The 16,837-nt window shown below is 44.4% G+C and overlaps 1 protein-coding gene across 1 annotated transcript in view; it reads right to left on the bottom strand.

Moving 5' to 3' along the window:
• Positions 1-12,365, bottom strand: part of samd10b (sterile alpha motif domain containing 10b) — a 45,558-nt gene extending 33,193 nt beyond the window's left edge. The window contains exon 1 of the mRNA XM_035646351.2: positions 12,087-12,365. Coding sequence (XP_035502244.1) covers positions 12,087-12,099 — 13 coding nt within the window. The 5' untranslated portion in view covers positions 12,100-12,365. The remainder of the gene's footprint in view (positions 1-12,086) is intronic.
• Between the last annotated feature and the right edge of the window lie 4,472 nt (positions 12,366-16,837).

The following is a 16,837-nucleotide window of genomic DNA, read 5'->3' as shown; positions in this document are numbered from 1 at the left end:
GGCTCCTATGATTCTCACATTATAACACTTTGCGTTCGCCCGCGAGGAGTTGGCTGCCATCTGCAGAGGTTAAACTTCCCAGAGTGAACCGAATGAGTGGTTTGTTCAATCTGAGTGGGGTCTGTGTGCGAGTCGGCACTAGCACACGCACACGCCGGCCTGCGTCGACCGGACTGGACCACAGTTCATTGTGATTGTCACACGTGGTCTGTAAATCGATGCGGCGCGCTCACGCTGTGGCCTGGTGAGAGAGTGGGATGTGGACGGGCTCAGGGCTCAATACTTTATTGAGTGTCCTCGAGCCATATCTGTCACAGAAGCACCCTACTTTGTTTGTGCATGTATGTCAGTGCTCATAAACCTCTGTGACATATGAGAGAAGAAATGTCTGAGCAGTGTAGCGTGTCAACAATAGCAACCAGTCGATGGCACAAAATGTACATGCACACACACACACACACACACACACACACAAACAAAAGGTTATTGAGTACCGAGGGGTTTGCAAACAATGAGGTGAATAAATGACCGTTGTGAGAGTTACTTGATAATCTGCTCTGCACCATCCCTGCATCCACACAAAGAGACCAGGATGAAAGGATAAAAGAAGATAAAGCCGAATGAAATGAGGAGGAAATAGACTTATAGAACGGGGCAGGGAGCTGGTTGGGGGGGGGGGGGGGGGGGGGGGGGGGGGGGGGGGAGATGTATAAAAGTCAATGCTCCACAGATGCAGAGAGGTAAACGGAGAGCCTGAAGAGAGACAACGAGACAAAAGTGCCAATGAATTTGAAGCCGTGATGAAGGGAGAAAATGAAAATTGCAGACGGGGAGTTCGTTTGCAGATTTGTAGGCAGCATGGATGATTAGAAACAGCAGCTGTGATGGTGCCACTGAAATAGGACTAAAGTTTGCTCTGCTGCCAAGTGGCAACCCACCGCGACGTCGCCCATTGGTTTGTGAACTGCTGTTTTGTAGCCTCGAGTTTATCATCGTGGCCAGCGCCATATTGTTTATTTTTAAAACCACCAGTAACCATATTTGGAGGAGAGGGTGGGGCCTGACTGAGAACTCACCCACAGCACATACATGGGCAGTACTAGTTGTCAATCACACCCCAATACACACTGTGCTTTATCGTCTGTTTTACTCTAAATGGAACCATAATTGAGACTTAATTGAAACAACAGTTTGAGACCACAAACTCCACAGGATAATAAGTTCACTGACATCTCGAATCGAGTCAGAAGCAGGGTCATTGTCTCATACACTTCTGTAGAGACTGACAACCAGTGGAGTCGCCCTCTTCTGGTCATTCACGAGAATATAGGTTACAGGCACTTCCGCATTGGCTTCCCTTTCCGGACCCAGTGACTTTCCAATTTCTATCTATGGCGGGAGGAAAGAAAGAAAGAAAGAAAGAAAGATAGAGGGGCCTCAGAGAGACTATACAGTCATTATGACTGAGAGGGGTGTGTGGAGAATTGCAGAACTGCCGCTGGCATAGACACATACAATCAGACACATAAACTAACTCTGCTCTGTTCTCCTTCAGGCATTCCAAAGATCATTTCAACAGACGACAAAAGATGTAAACTGGAAACTTTTTCCAGCTCCCCGACTCCTTCTTTTAAAAGTGTGCAGTGTGAGTTGCAACAAAACCAAAGATTTTGTCAGCAGCTGCAGCCGCAGGTGCCTTTCGCAGGGGGTGTGAATGGTTCGTGTGCACAATACAGTCGGCCATGTTTGACACAAGCCCTCCAGGAGCTTCGTTGCTTCCAGGCTAACGGCGAGACAAATGAGCCCAGACCTGGGGGCACTCGCCCGCTCTCCCCCTGTGTCCGTATTCACTCCCTGCAGTCCTACCTGTCTCTGTGGGCTTCAGCAGCAGCGTGCATGTGCTGACTGGGGGTCTGCCTCCCTCAGCTTAATTGCCATGTTATCCAGTCCGCCCCTGCCCTGCGCAGGACTTTCAGTCAGACGGACATGCCAATTACCTCTCTTCCGCACACACAGATGTGTGTGTGTGTGTGAGAGAGAGAGAGAGAGAGAGAGAGAGAGAGAGAGAGAGAGAGAGAGAGAGAGACTCTTGCTCATTCAGAAAGGTTTCCTGAGGCTGTGCTGTCAGGTGAGGAAGCAGACAGCAGTTGGTACAAAGCAGCCGGTTTGGGATGAAGAGAATCAAAGCTCTTTGTAGCCCCTGAGCACACATGCAGACAAAGACCCAAGAAAACCCACACACACACGCGCACACACACACACACAAAGTCCCAGTAGGAGCTTCTTGTCCATACCATCTCAAGGGAACTTTTTCCTACTTCCATTTCCGTCTTTATCCTTTACTGTAAACACACACACACACACACACACGCACTTTCATTCATCTCTCTTGTTTCAAGGCATTTCCTTGTGGTTTTCATACATTACTTCAAGACACAGTTCAACATTGTGGGAACAAAAATGCCTATTCCCCCTTGTCTCTTTTCCAAGAGCTAAGGGGAAATTGACACCAGTTTCTTGCCTGTGCCCTGAATATGAAGTCATGATTAGAAGATGCGTGTATTTGGGTCTAATCGAGCTCTCAGCAAGAAGAGCAAAAAAGCATTCAACCCAAATGTTAAAATCCAGCATTCGTTGCTTTTCTCAGTTATAGATTGAAGATACAGCACCATGTGGATTTTTGGTCTGATTAAATAAGCAAGGGTTTATTTTATTTATAACTATTGTAATATTAATAATTTTTTTTAAAAACAGTCAAGGGAAATTTGATCATGAAATCAGACATTGGTTTGGGCTCTGTCTGACACCGATCACATCACAAGCACTCTGGATGACTGACATCTTGTTTTATACAGAAATCAGCCTCTAATGAATGTGTCTGAGCCCAATTCTCTGTGAACTTCATCACACAACATCACGACTTAATCGAATCATCCACAGCTAGAATAGTAAATCTGTAATTAGGTGATTTAGAACCAAATTAATTTACCAATTTTCAGCGGCAAATACATCACAGTGGCCTATTGATGTCAGGTTTACAGAACGCCACCAACTCTACTGATAACTCCCCTAAGGTTGACTTCTAATGACGCCAGATGTTTCATAGACGGCAGCACACAATGTAGAGGAGATTGCTCTGGGTTCCTCATAGAGACCCACCAATTAATCAACCTCAGCGTGTGTGTGTGTGTGTGTTTGTTGTTAACACTGACACTGCCACCCCACATGGGTTGTGTCACAGTGATTCCAGTAATTCTATTCCAGCATTAGCAGTGCCAAACCACCTCTCATTCCTACCCTCTCCCTTCCACTGCACTCATTCACACACACACACACACACACACACACACACACACACACACACACACACACACACACTCCAATTATCCCACAGACTCATCATGTTAACAATGGAGCTTTAATAGCACATGCATGAGCAACCACGTGTACTCGATTTCTCTACTTTCTATAACACACACACACACACACACACACACACACACACACACACACTTCTGTGCCATTACATCTACTCATATAATGTACTGGCTGATTGTCGAGCATTCGCACTTTAGATGAGAGGGGACAAGAGAGAGGAGCTTTATTATATGATGCTTAATTATTTCACTTTAAACCAGATGAGGTGTACCTCAAACCCACATCACCCAATATCCCTCAGTACAGTGACTCTGCTTGTATTATGCAGGCCCCCAAACCAGTTTTAAAAGTTTCCAATCACTGTTGATTTATTTTGAAAAACTTTGATTCCATCAATTGAAGACAGAGAGTTTCCAGTGAACTTAAGACGTGACCTGTGTCAGCTCTGTTTCCCAGCTGAAAATCTTTCCTATGTGCCTGACTCATCTCAGCCTGAAGCACACGAGGGCACAAACTGTATACGTGCAGCTCGAGCTGTGTGTTCAGAAGTGCTTGTGTGTGCGCGCGTGTGTGCGTTTGCTTCTACCAAGACCCGAAGCCTGCAGAGCACCAGTGACCTGATATGTAGGGCGAGACCGAGAGCCTGGGATGACAGTTGGGAGCCCACCCCCCGCTAACTCTGACTGACAGCGATGTAACCTTGGCTGCCTTCCCGCGACAACAGTTTGCTCTTGCTTTCATTTTGACGTCTGTAATTCCAAGCTCAATATAACAACTACTTCTGCGGCAAGGTTCCATTAAAGCATTGCAAGAGGACTATAGGATAAAACAAATTGGAATGACAAGGATTAACTCATTTTGGGACGATATATATATGTATGTGGACTATATATCTATGGGACTATGACAAACTGAAGTCTTACAATGCCCCAGGTGGAGTCAAAAACGATTCAAGGGTATACATGTATCACTGTAGGATTTTTTTCTGCCTTTCAGTCCAACAACCTTTGAGACCAATGCAGCACTTAGGCAACTACATCCCGCTGCCTCTATCTCCGCCTGTTATGGGACAAATCCCCCCTACTCTACGGATGAGGTACAACAGTCGCCATGTCTCAGTCGATTTCACCAAAATCAGGTCAAAAGGGTGCAGCCACACAAACGAGCATTGTTGTGCACAAAGAGGGCACGTAGTCACAGCCAGCTTTCACACCATTCGACGTAAAGGAAGCAAAAGACAAAAAGGATTAATACAACCACAAATCCAACGATAGAAAAATAGTAAAAAGAAAACCAATCATAACTATGAGGAGGTCATCTAAGAGGATTTCTGCTACACTTGCATGGGTAAACTCCAGGATTGTCTTTTAATTTGACGTTTTTTAATACGTAAACATGTTTAGGGGGGGCTGCACGGTGGTGTAGTGGTTAGCACCTTCGCCTCACAGCAAGAAGGTTCTGGGTTCGAATCCCGGTTCAACCAGGGCCTTTCTGTGTGGAGTTTGCATGTTCTCCCCGTGTATGCGTGGGTTCTCTCCGGGTTCTCCGGCTTCTTCCCACACACCAAAGACATGCAGAATGGGGTTAGGTTCATTGGAGACTCTAAATTGCCCGTAGGTGTGAATGTGAGAGTGAATGATTGTCCGTGTCTGTATGTGGCCCTGCGATAGGCTGGCGACCTGTCCAGGGTGTACCCCGCCTCTCGCCCAATGTTAGCTGGGATTGGCTCCAGCGACCCCCCGCTACCCTTAAATGGATAAAGCGGTAGACGATGAATGAATGAATGAATGTTTAGGGGGTGTTGTTTGGCGTTGAATCATTTCATAAGACAAATGGAACGGGCATATGAGGTAGTGGGTTACATTTGGGCTAAAAGGGATCTCGTCTGTTCAGCCTCCAGGACATTTTTTTGGGCTGTGACATTAAGAAAATCAGAGTCAGAGTCAGTTCTTATTTATGGCGGAAAGGCAGAAGATCTGATATATGCACAGTATGCACACGCAAAAAATAACTAAAAAACTCCACGTCACAATAAACTACTCAAAAATATCCACATAAACTGAACATGTTATAAATCTCTGCAATGTGCATTTTTCCCGTAGCGTGAGGAATCTTTTGATGGTGCCATATGGCTTTTTATATATGTGTCTAAGCCAGAGCATCCCCTGGGTTCAGTGAGTGTGAGAGGAAAAGATTGTGAGGTGGAAATCTCTCATGTTCCACGAGCATGCAAACGACTGTGGGATTTGTGTGATTGGGGAGGGGCTTTTATTTATGTAACTCCAGAGAGACAACATAGGGGGATGTCAAAAGGGAACAGAGAGAGGAAGGTTTTTGAAAAAAATAAGCTGATGAGATGGAAGTGGGAATAAAGTGCAGTTGAGGGGAAACATGGAAAATGGACAACAGATGCAGCGATTATGCAAGAAAATGACATACTACTATATTTTTGCTTTAAAAAAGCATTTTAAAACTGAAACAATCTCCATCCAGACGAGTGTTTCAGCTCCTATCAGTATTAATCCCCCCCCAAGTCCCCCCCCCCCCCCCCATACTTACACACCCGAAATGTATATCACGTGACCATTCATGTACACTGAGCAGGAAGCAGATTCTCTACTCTGCATATCAGAAATGCTCGGAAACTTCGGAGTAGTGTGGACGGCAGGTGTAAATGTGGCAGCAGTGGTGCATTTTGACATGAAAACGTAGAAATGTGGATGCAGCCCTTAGTTCCAGGGGTTCAAGATGAGTCACACAGTTGACCTGCATTTAAACAGCTGTTACTCCCCCACCTCAGCCGAGGAGCTGGCACGCTGACACTTGGCTGCCTGTTGACATAGTAAATTGAGGGGCCATTTGAGAAGCACCATGACAGCCAGAAGAGGCCACAGACAGGGCTGTATATTCACAGGACGCTAGTACAACTCACATCAGGGGGAGAGGGCAGGAAGGGAGAGAGAAAAACAGTGGAATATGGATGCAGAAGTAGGAATGCGATGGTGGCAGGACAATTTCAAAACCAGAGAGAATGGGAACCGCTGGAAGGATGATAAGAGGGGAGGACAGAAAGCAATTCTATGATTTCTATTTTTGGAAGACCAATGATTGGAATGAGCCTAAACCATGTTCAATTTAACAAGTCACAAATACACACATACTTGAATAGTTTTTGTATTTATGCATATAAACTATCTCAAAAGCAGAGCAAACCGGTCACAGATCATGCAACTAGATTGCGAGTGGCAGTGTAATTGCTTTTTGGAGTGAATGGACGTGACTGGCGCTCCTGAGTGTGCGAGGATGAGATGCCTTGTTTGGGTGTACCTGCAGCCATTAGCTACTTGGTTTAATATGTAATCTGTACCGGAGGCTCCGCTGACCCCTCGCACTTGGTAGGAGGAGCAGGCCAGCTTATTAACAAAGAGTCTCCGAGCTCACCCCATCGCACAAGGCCACACTTAATTAGACCGTTTGTTTAGCAGACTCTAATGGGGAGGATAGCGGGGCGGGGGAGGAGGTTGCTCTCCTTGAAACTGCCGGCTGAAAGACATCGGGCCAAGGATGAGATGGAGGACACAAGATATTAGTGGAACAAGGCCTCATCACATTTGGCGCCATCTCATTTTCTCGGGACAGATGGTAAGGATGGGGAGCAACAATGAGAAATGTCCGTTGACGGTTAATTGAATCTTTACAATTCCACTAACATACAAACAAATGCTTCATCTGAAAGGCCAAAATATAATGATTACACTGATTAAGTGGGAAGAAAAATACAGTGAGAAACAGAGAGAGAGACACAGTGATTGACTTAATGTCAGTAAGTAACAACATTGCAGTACATGAGGGACACAACCCCTGTCTGAAATTATAGCTCATTAGTGCAATCCTTCAGAAAAATTACATCTCTCTCTTTTTCATCCATGCGCACACCCTTTCAGCCCCTCTCCCTGTGCAGAAGGCTAATTAAAGAAGAGAAATTGGATAAGGGCCTGTGCGCACTCTAATTCAGGGAGAGGAAGGAGAAAGGTAGGGGGGTGGTGGGACCCTGGACAAGGGCAGTGGATCAGAACGGGGAGGCCTTATCATTTCTGGAAGCATTAAAGGGGTGGCGAGGTTTGCAGTGAGGGCGGACTGGATGACACAGTTGAAGTGTGACGCTGCAGGACAGAATCAAATATCCACCTTCACTCTGCTCCTTTTACTGTAATACACTGCTGATTTATACCGAAGCTGACTACTCGTTTTTTGTTTTTTTTTACCACTTCATCAATCTCTGATGGTGCTCTAGGACCAGAGAGTAAATGTTGATCTACTAAACCTACTGTTCAGCACAGTGCAACACAGCGGGTCAGAGGTCCAAGCAGTCGGCAGTTGGTCTGAGAGGACCACTTGAAAAATCCATCTGATCAATAACTTACTGAAAATCCTTTACTCCCTTAACACCGGCTCTCCACTGGTTACCTGTTATAGTGACTAGTCCTTCACCCTGAGATACGGTACATTACACAAACCCGGTGTCCCAGAGAATAACGTGGTGAAAGCCGGGCCTATGCGGACCAAGATAAGCACGGATGGTTTGGTCAGTTTTAACAAGATTATGATTAAGTTTAAGGGAAAAGTTGTCAATTTCCTCCTTAGAAACATCCATCACAGACTGGCGGTTTATTGTCTTGTTTCAACTTCACCTTGTTACCAACATTTCGGGTGCGCTCATGTTTGGCGTTACCTCCAAGTAAAGTAAGATGCTGATTAAGATGCTGACGGATATGAAGCCTTTTTACAGCCCCTGTTAATGCATCGTGAGTACTCAAGACACTACCCGAATACACAAACATATATGTCACTGTCTCCCCTCTCCCTCTGACCACTTTGTCTTCACCCTTCCCTCCGACAGTCCAAAATCCACAAGTTCAGTCCAGGTGCAGCCGCAGAGCTGCGTCGGTTCAGAGAGACTTGATGATGGATGACAGGAGGGGGTGTGTGTGTGTGCCTGTGTGTGTGTGTGTGTGTGTGTGTGTGTGTGTGTGTGGGCAAGAGGATTCTCCATTATACTGAGTGACACACGGCCTGCTGTGAGGAAGCAGGGGATGATGATGGACAGGGGAAAGAGGTCAACAGCTTGCAGGCTCTCTAACACGCACGCGCACAGACACACAACAGCTGTATAACTCCCACCAACCCACTGTAACTGAGAGGGTTAACACACTATTATCATATTACTTCACTACAGAGGCCCGTAGCACATTTGGCTCCAACACCAAATGCGCCAAATGGACGCCGTCTCCAGCAGGCGACGTAACACACGCCAGAAAAACAACAAAGGGCGTATTTGTCTGTGTAAAGCTAACACTCCACACACCCCCATCACACCCACTGAGGTGCCGGCTCCCCTTCTGCTTCATCTGCATAGCGAACGCACACAAACATCAACACACGCATGGACCACAACACATGCACAAGCACAGATTGAAATCCTGTGGTACAGCAGGAGCCCCCCACTGGAAACGGGCAGTTATTTCACGGTTGAATGAGCACACGACTGTGTGACCCGATCGGAGGGAAGGGCGTGTTTGAGTGCTGTTGAAGGTTTTGAGGAGAGGGTTGCCCGTAACAGTTCCCAGGCTTAAGAGGGCTAAACAGATTACTCAACAAGAACAAGTAAAACAGCTGTAATGTTCTATTTGTCAAATATTTTGGGATAAGAGGACGGATGCTAATGTGAAGCAAGCAAGAGATCCTTCATTTATTTTATTCAAATGCCAGTAACACTCTTCTCAGAGGAGGCAACTGTTTGTCATCTTCATGTAATTTCAGTGTCCTTGAAGGAAGAAACTCCTATTCAGTCTTATTTCATTAAAAAACGTTGACTGTATACCCATTCGTTCACCCTTTCAACTCACACGTCCACCGTGAAGGCAGTGAATAGACCACCACCATCCCTCCGACAGTGGACTGTCTACCCTACATGCTCACAGAGACATGGGGCTGGAGATAAATAAAGACTGAAATCCAGCTGTGTGCTCGTCTCCATGTGGCCCTGTCAGGTTGATGGTGAGAACAGCGGCTCCTTTCTAATTTTTTGCCTCGTGTCCAGCAGTATATGGATGGAGGGAAGCCACACAGGCGTCCTCAGCTGCCAGCCAAAATCTTTGTATGTCCCGCATGCTGATCCTAGCCAGGTCTGCCTCTTTGGAGTGGACACACGGGCAAGAATACACTCACAAACTGGGTCGCCCCCCCCCCCCCCAATGCTCATCCCTGATGTGAACAGGGGATAAACCATGATGCTCTCATTTGCTTCCTCCTCTGAAAAAAAAAAATCCCTGCACCTGGATGTCGTGTACTGAACAACAATGGTACAGGAGCATCACTTGTGTGGCTACTTATCTCAGATAATAGAATACAGCCGGATGTCCTGGGCGATTTAAGCAAACATCTGATGAATTTAATCTACTCTGAATAGACAAACATGGGGGCGGGGGGGCATAATTATATAGTGTGACAAGCTCTGCAGCAGGCAACACGGAGGAAAGTGTATGTCTCTCAGAAATGTACTTGAAGACAAGGCAAAAATGTCTATTATACCATTTCAAATGCAGATCACTCCTTGTTATGATAGTGTCACAGGCCTGCAGCTGACAGAGCACCCGGCAATGAAACCCTAACCCCCCTAATCTCCTGACAAATGGAAATCAGTGCTCAAATGACCAATCCACTCAGCTATTATCCTGCAAAACAGCAGTTAACAACATGTAAAGTATGGCGTAGTTTGAATCTACTGCCTCCCCTTTTTTCAGGAAGCAGTGAATGATTGCGTATCTAATATTTTGCCCCACAGATCTAACTTCACTATTTATTACATCCCTGACAACATTTGACAGTTATCATATATATCAAAAACTTCTAAAAGAAAGAGTAAAAGCAAGCTGGTTGTCAATAAAGCCCTGTGTGTGTGTCTTCAAACAATGCCACAGCCTTTTTTGGACCAACACTCATTAAAGTTGAAGTGGCGCAGCACACTGCCAAGGCGGTGTCCGTGCCCAGGGCACTGGGTAAATTAATGATGCTTAAGTAAACTATGGATTAATTATAGATAGTCCAATGTGTCACTGGGCATGTATGCATATCTGACTGAGTGTCTCACCTGCAGCCATGATAATGAGGAGCTAACCTATCTCAACGGACGGAGGACAGATGGGAAACACGCTTAGCACTACACGCTGATGCTCTCACACACGTTATTGCCCTTGAGCAGAGAGAGGCTCTGATGAGGCTTCGCTTAAGTTAGTTAGGCAGGGGCAGACGCCAACCAGCAAATCACAGGGAAGAGAGAGGGGGCCAGACAACAGCAGTACAAACGACTGAAAAAATGTGGAAGAGCTTTTCGTTTGTGCAGCTGAAGTTGGGGAAGCAGGGAAGACATTAAAGAGTCCTAAAAACAGACACTTGTTCAAAGCCAAGGATGCATCAAATGTTTGATCAATGTCAACATGTTCTCACAGAAACCCGGATGTGATCCCGTGAGGGATATCATCAAAAGGTTATGTAAAACTCATTTGATCGTGGAGTTGTTTGAGGGCCGGCATGGGGGTACAGTCGCCTGGCCAAATGCCTTGGTGGGTTTTCTCCAGGTTCACCGGCTTCCTCCCACACTCCCCAGACATGCGGGTTATGTTGATTGGCGTAATGCCCATAGGCGTGAATGTGAGTGTGAATGGTTGTTAGTCTGTGTGTCAGCCCTGTGATAGACTGGCGACCAGGTTCTACCCTGGCCAATGTCAGCTGGGATTGGCTTCAGTCCCCCCACCCACCTAAAGTGACCCTGAAAAGAAAAACGGTATGGCCGAGGAATGGATGGATGGATTTGTTTTCCTTTTTTTTTTTTAAATAGGGTTTGTGGTTTTATTTATATTATAACATTATGTTTGTATAAAAGAGGTCAAAATCAACGGTCAAACTAAATAATGACGAACAAAGATCGCTGCCTCGCTCTTTTATTCCGGAGCTTCATACATATACTGTCTGTATTCACGCTGCAGGTGAGTCAGGTGCTGACCCACAAATACAGACCGTAGTAAGTTAAAAAAAAACACGAGAACATGAGCAAGTTTCCTTTCCATTAAAGCATTTAACTGCAAAAAAATTAATTAAAATATTCCCAAACTTTGCACCAATGAAACGCTCATCCCGAGATGGCATTCAGCTCCCCCTCGACTAGAAGGAGCAGCAGACTGATTTCAAAGTTGATTATGACAAATTCAAGTTATCAACCTCACAGGTGGAAGATAAAGAGCATCGCACTTCTTCTTGGCAGCATTGAAAAAAATCCTGTCTGAGACAACTTTGACACTGGACATATAGTGTCAACATACTTACTGCATATTACAGCATAAAAATGCTTTTTAGTGAACCCATAACTCATTCTTGTGATTATTACATTTCAAAATAAGCACATGCCCAATATGGACATTTTGTTTGAAATATTTACGGTCAAATGTTATTACTATATTGTCATTATGAGCTCATCCTTGAACATCAAGTCCCTGTATGAACACTGTGTGGCTTGTTAGGAAACATAATAATAATAATAATAATAATGATAATAATAATAAAAATAATAATACATTGTATATATAGGGCACTTTTCATTGCTGAAAGCGATCTCAAAGAGCAAATAGTGGAGGGAATGTGCGCGCCCCTACCGTCCACGGCCATGGTCGGTCTCAGCGTGTATCGCTCCGTGGTGTCAGCGGGACTCTCCCATTCTGCTGCCGGAGCGGATGAAATGGTTCCAAGTGTGACGGACGGAGCGCGCGTCCTGGCGCCTCTCTACCCGGTTACGCGAGCACCGTGGAGGCAGCTCGCGCTGAGCTCGCGCGCACGGAGAACAGAGACCTTCATCACACTCTCCCTCTCCGGCGGCTCACGGATGATATGAAGAGGCTCCTTCTGAATCTCCGCCCCCCTCCCTCTCCGCACCTGACCGCCGGGAGACAAAAGGTCATTAAGCCCCGACAGCAGCCGGGGGCAGACTGGATACTATACTCTCTCTCTCTCTCTCTCTTTCTCTGTCTCTATCTCTATCTCTCTCTTTCTCTCTCTCCTCCTCTCAATTTTTTTTCATTTTTCAATTTTTCATGTTTCAATTCAAAAAGCTTTATTGGCATGAAAGTTTAAACCACCATGTTGCCAAAGCATGAACATACAACTGTCCGAACATTCGGACGCGAGTCAACAAGCAGTAACATGAACATTAACACAACGTTCAGATTGATTTATATTCATTATATATACAGTATAAATAGTGTGTGTATCTCCCCCCCTCTCTCTCTCTCATGAACAAGCTCACACACACTTACACACACACCACAATTTATTTTTATTATGGCAACCATATAGGCTGAAACTGAATATTGGCTCTCAATATTTTTATTTCTAAATAAAAAAAAATATCCCAGAAAAGTTATGATATAACTCCTTATACGATTCCTTTTTTAAAGTGACAACACAAAACAACAAAATGCCTTAACCATGATGTCATATATGTTAATGGTTTTTCCTAAAGCGTGTATTTTGCCCTCGTACAACAAGGACTGAATTTTGTTGTGAAATTATTAATAATTAAATACTATACAAATATACTCACCTAACTGATACTCAGTATCAGTATAGCAATAATTGGGTCTGTTCCTCCAGTTTACATCTTTCAACTTTCCCCCAAAAAAAGAAGAAAAAAATATCTATTATTAGTGGTGCTTTGGGAGAAATCACAGCATTCATCAACCAGGCTGTTTTGTTATATGTTGGTCATGATAGATTTTTATCTTATTCACTACATCAATTTGTAGAGATTCAATTCAGGAGAAATCTTCCTGAACAGTTTTGGTCTTTGAGTGGTGGACGTGTAGTCTCCAGGGACTGAACTCCCTTTATTGTAGCCTGTTTGGAAGTTTGCAACTTTGTCATTTTACTTTTGTGTCTTTCAAACTTGCAAACACAAACTGTATTCAATCCCTCTTTATTCAAACAAGATGAATCAAAAGTGAGCCTCCATAAACAAACCTTCAGTCTGGATCAGATATCCTATGCAGCTTTTTACTGTTTTCTCAAAGACAAATATAAAACATGATTTATTGAGTTTCCCAATTCTCTACCATGGAGGTGATGGGTAAAATATTATTAGTATGAATAGTCATAATTGACAAATATATGACTGTAAGATCCAGGATGAATTTAGTATTGCACTTCCATGAGCATTGAGTACAAATGGGATTATAACAGCAAATATTGGGATATGCCAGGGGCAGATATTGAGATATCCCTTAATCTTCAGAAAATATAGAATAATTATTGTTATCGCCTAATTGTTCTCACTTGAAACCCTCCATTTGTAGGATTTGTGTCAATAAGCTGAAGTCTCCAGCCAAACCTGAGATAACCCTGATGATGTCATCATTGTTACACACTCTTTAGAAATGTACCTCCAGAACTACAGATGAAAATAGACAGCAAGGTTTGGTTTTTTTATATCCTGAAACACACTTCTTTTGTGTAAAATCTGTGGATTGCCCCTCAGTGATGAGCTTCGTCTAAGCACTAACTTAGGAGAATGTGCGAGATAATATCTATGCAAACAGCTCTTCTTTGCACAAACCCAGTAACAGATCCAATGGATGCTAATATGGATACTTTCAGCAAAAGCCAAACAACAAGCGTCCCCCCGGTAGACGCCCGGCAAACGGCGGAGCTTCACTTCAAAGCAGAGAATTTGGGAGCAGGTTGTGAACGCGTCTTTGTCAATTTAATCTCACAACATACTTGGCTAATTGATTCTGTGGGCATTCAGACTGCTCTGCTTTTTTAAAACAGTGAAGCGATATGTCCCAGAAAGACTTCAAGACAGTCCATCAGTCTGCGTTGGAAGACGTGGGCCCTCCCTAAAGCCCCGACACTGGATCATCAAAGGCTGAAAGACGATGAACAAAGGACTAGATGGTGCATCAGGGTTTCACCAGGACACATACTGACTTTAAAAGCACTATTCACTCGCCCAGATGCACACGTACAGATTTATGCATGATGCTGCACTCACTGTTATTCCCACAGACAAAGGCACGCACAGATGCAGGGACGTACATTTGCACGCTCACTCATAGTCTCAGAGACAGAGCTTAATTTAGAAATGTGCTAAAAAGTCAAAAACATGTAGCTTTAATTCAGAGGATTGGCCAGTGCGCTGAATAATGAATAGACCTGCAGAGATCGAGATGCAAGATTTGCTGATACCAGCTCACAGGGTGTCAGGTGGCAGACACCCAGCAGGTAAAACATGAGCCACCGTTGTGGAAAGAAATGTTTGTGCAGTGGTTTGTGGCACAGAGGCAGCAGCAGCAGAGGAACATGAGGGAACAGGGGAAAAAATTAAAATTTTATTGTTCTCATTCATTCTCCACTGTGTAGATATGTATGGAGATGAGAGCAGGCTTGAGGAATGAGGAAGGGGGAATTAATGTTGTTTTTGCCATCCCGTTAGTAACATGAATTACATCATGTTACCACCAGATTATGCCATTAAACTTTTATTGTCCGTGTTGAACCATCACATATGGCCCATCCCTGCTCATGCCAAGAGACCATTGTTTATTTTGCTGTGGCAGTGCAACACACGTACATACATGAGTAGACATTTTGCGAAACAGCTGCAATGAAAAAGCAAAAAATGTTGTGCAAATGTCCTTTTTTCATCACAGCTAAAAAATTAAAACAGCTGTATGGGGGGGGGGGGGGGGGGAATAGTATGTTTGTACAGCAAACAGACAGATTGTGGCTGATAACATGAAGAAAGGGGAACATCTTGAGCTTGTGCTGGAGCTCTCTTTAAAGAGACAAAGACGGAGAAAGAAGCCTTCCTCAAGAGACACAGAGAAGCCATTGATGCCGGAGTGTGGCATTGGTCATGCCAAAGCTGGCGTCAGGGTGAATGGCTGTCCCTGAGTTGGCAGGGGCCAAATAGAGCGCCAAAGGTACCAGAGCAGAGAAATGGAAAGGGAAGAACAGCCGGGCAAAGACCGCGCCGACCTTCGGTGCATCTAAATGTTTAGAAACAGAAAAGATTCAAAGAGGATTGGATTTCAATAGAACATAAGGGTTCTCCTCTGCCTGTACTTAATCTGATCTGAAAGGGAGCGATCTTTCAGGTGGAAGTGAAAGCAGTCTAATGAATTCCCACAGGAAGCTATTTACTCCACCGAGATGAGTACGGATGATAGAGGAGAATCCACTTTAAAGTGTTAAGTCCTGGGCCTGAGCTGTTTTCCTAATCAGGGACCTGGGGGAGTTTTCTGTGATTCTAAGTGCATATTGTAGAGGGCTCCCTCCTCTGAAAGCTCTGCCCCCTCTCTGGATTTATTCAGGACATGGAGCAAAAGATGACAGAACCTATTTGAGAGATATATTCTCTTTGCCACTCCCTGATCGTCACCTCCTGTCTCCTGTCCTGCACGCTGTGTGTGTGTGTGTGTGTGTTTGTGTGTGTTTGTGTGTGCACACAGTATGCATACTATGTGCAGGAAGGAGGGATGGGAAGTGATTCTCATTCCACTCACTCTGCGAGTGGTGACCTCACACATATGCAAATGACCACAGTGTAACAGACAGTGTCTGAGGGTGACCTGTACACCCCCCTCCCGTCACACACACACAGATGTCCCAACTTATAGGGATAAAAGTAGGGCATGGTGTTAGTTTAATCAGCACAAATGTATTCTAGATGAGCGCCCTCATCTTATAGTGGAACATTTCTGTCCTGATGAGTGTAATCTCTTTTCTGATTATGAGTATGAAAATGATGAGTGAATCCCCATCACCATCATCACGTCACGAGGATGCTCACATTTTTTTTTTTTTTGGTTATTCCTTTGCTTAAGCTCACTATTTCAGTTTGGATGTTGTCTAGTTGTGAACTGGACTGAATCAACCGTTCATGCTTTAAAGTCAATAACTTCTTTCTACACTGATTTTAATTTTTAAAAATCCATAACAACAAACGCATGATCACAGTTGCACAGAAAGGGGTAAAACTGATTATAATATCCATGAGCACCTTAGACAAAGCACTCCCCACTTTGAACAAAGAAACTAAAGAAACAGCAGTACTTATCGCATATCATCACTTCTCAACTGAGATGTTCTCTTTCACTGTGCCAGTCACTCTAGTGGTCTCCCCTCAGACACAGTTCCTCATGTGCATGATTACTAAATTATGAGCATTTTATCTTTTCTTTTTCAAGAAGCAGCATTTGAAAGTGTAGGTGGGAGTGGGACCTGCCCTGGTGAAAACAATTACACATGAATAATACACGTTACAGCACAGTAGATTTTTGGCATCAAAAGTACCCAGGCAACATCATTTCAACACATTAAATTTTATATTATAAACGTAATGCCCTTTAAA

The sequence above is a fragment of the Scophthalmus maximus genome, chromosome 3 (genome assembly GCF_022379125.1).
Source record: "Scophthalmus maximus strain ysfricsl-2021 chromosome 3, ASM2237912v1, whole genome shotgun sequence".
NCBI lineage: Eukaryota > Metazoa > Chordata > Actinopteri > Pleuronectiformes > Scophthalmidae > Scophthalmus > Scophthalmus maximus.
The sequence above is the reverse complement of the archived record's forward strand: the minus strand, read 5'-3'. Positions and strand labels throughout refer to the sequence as shown.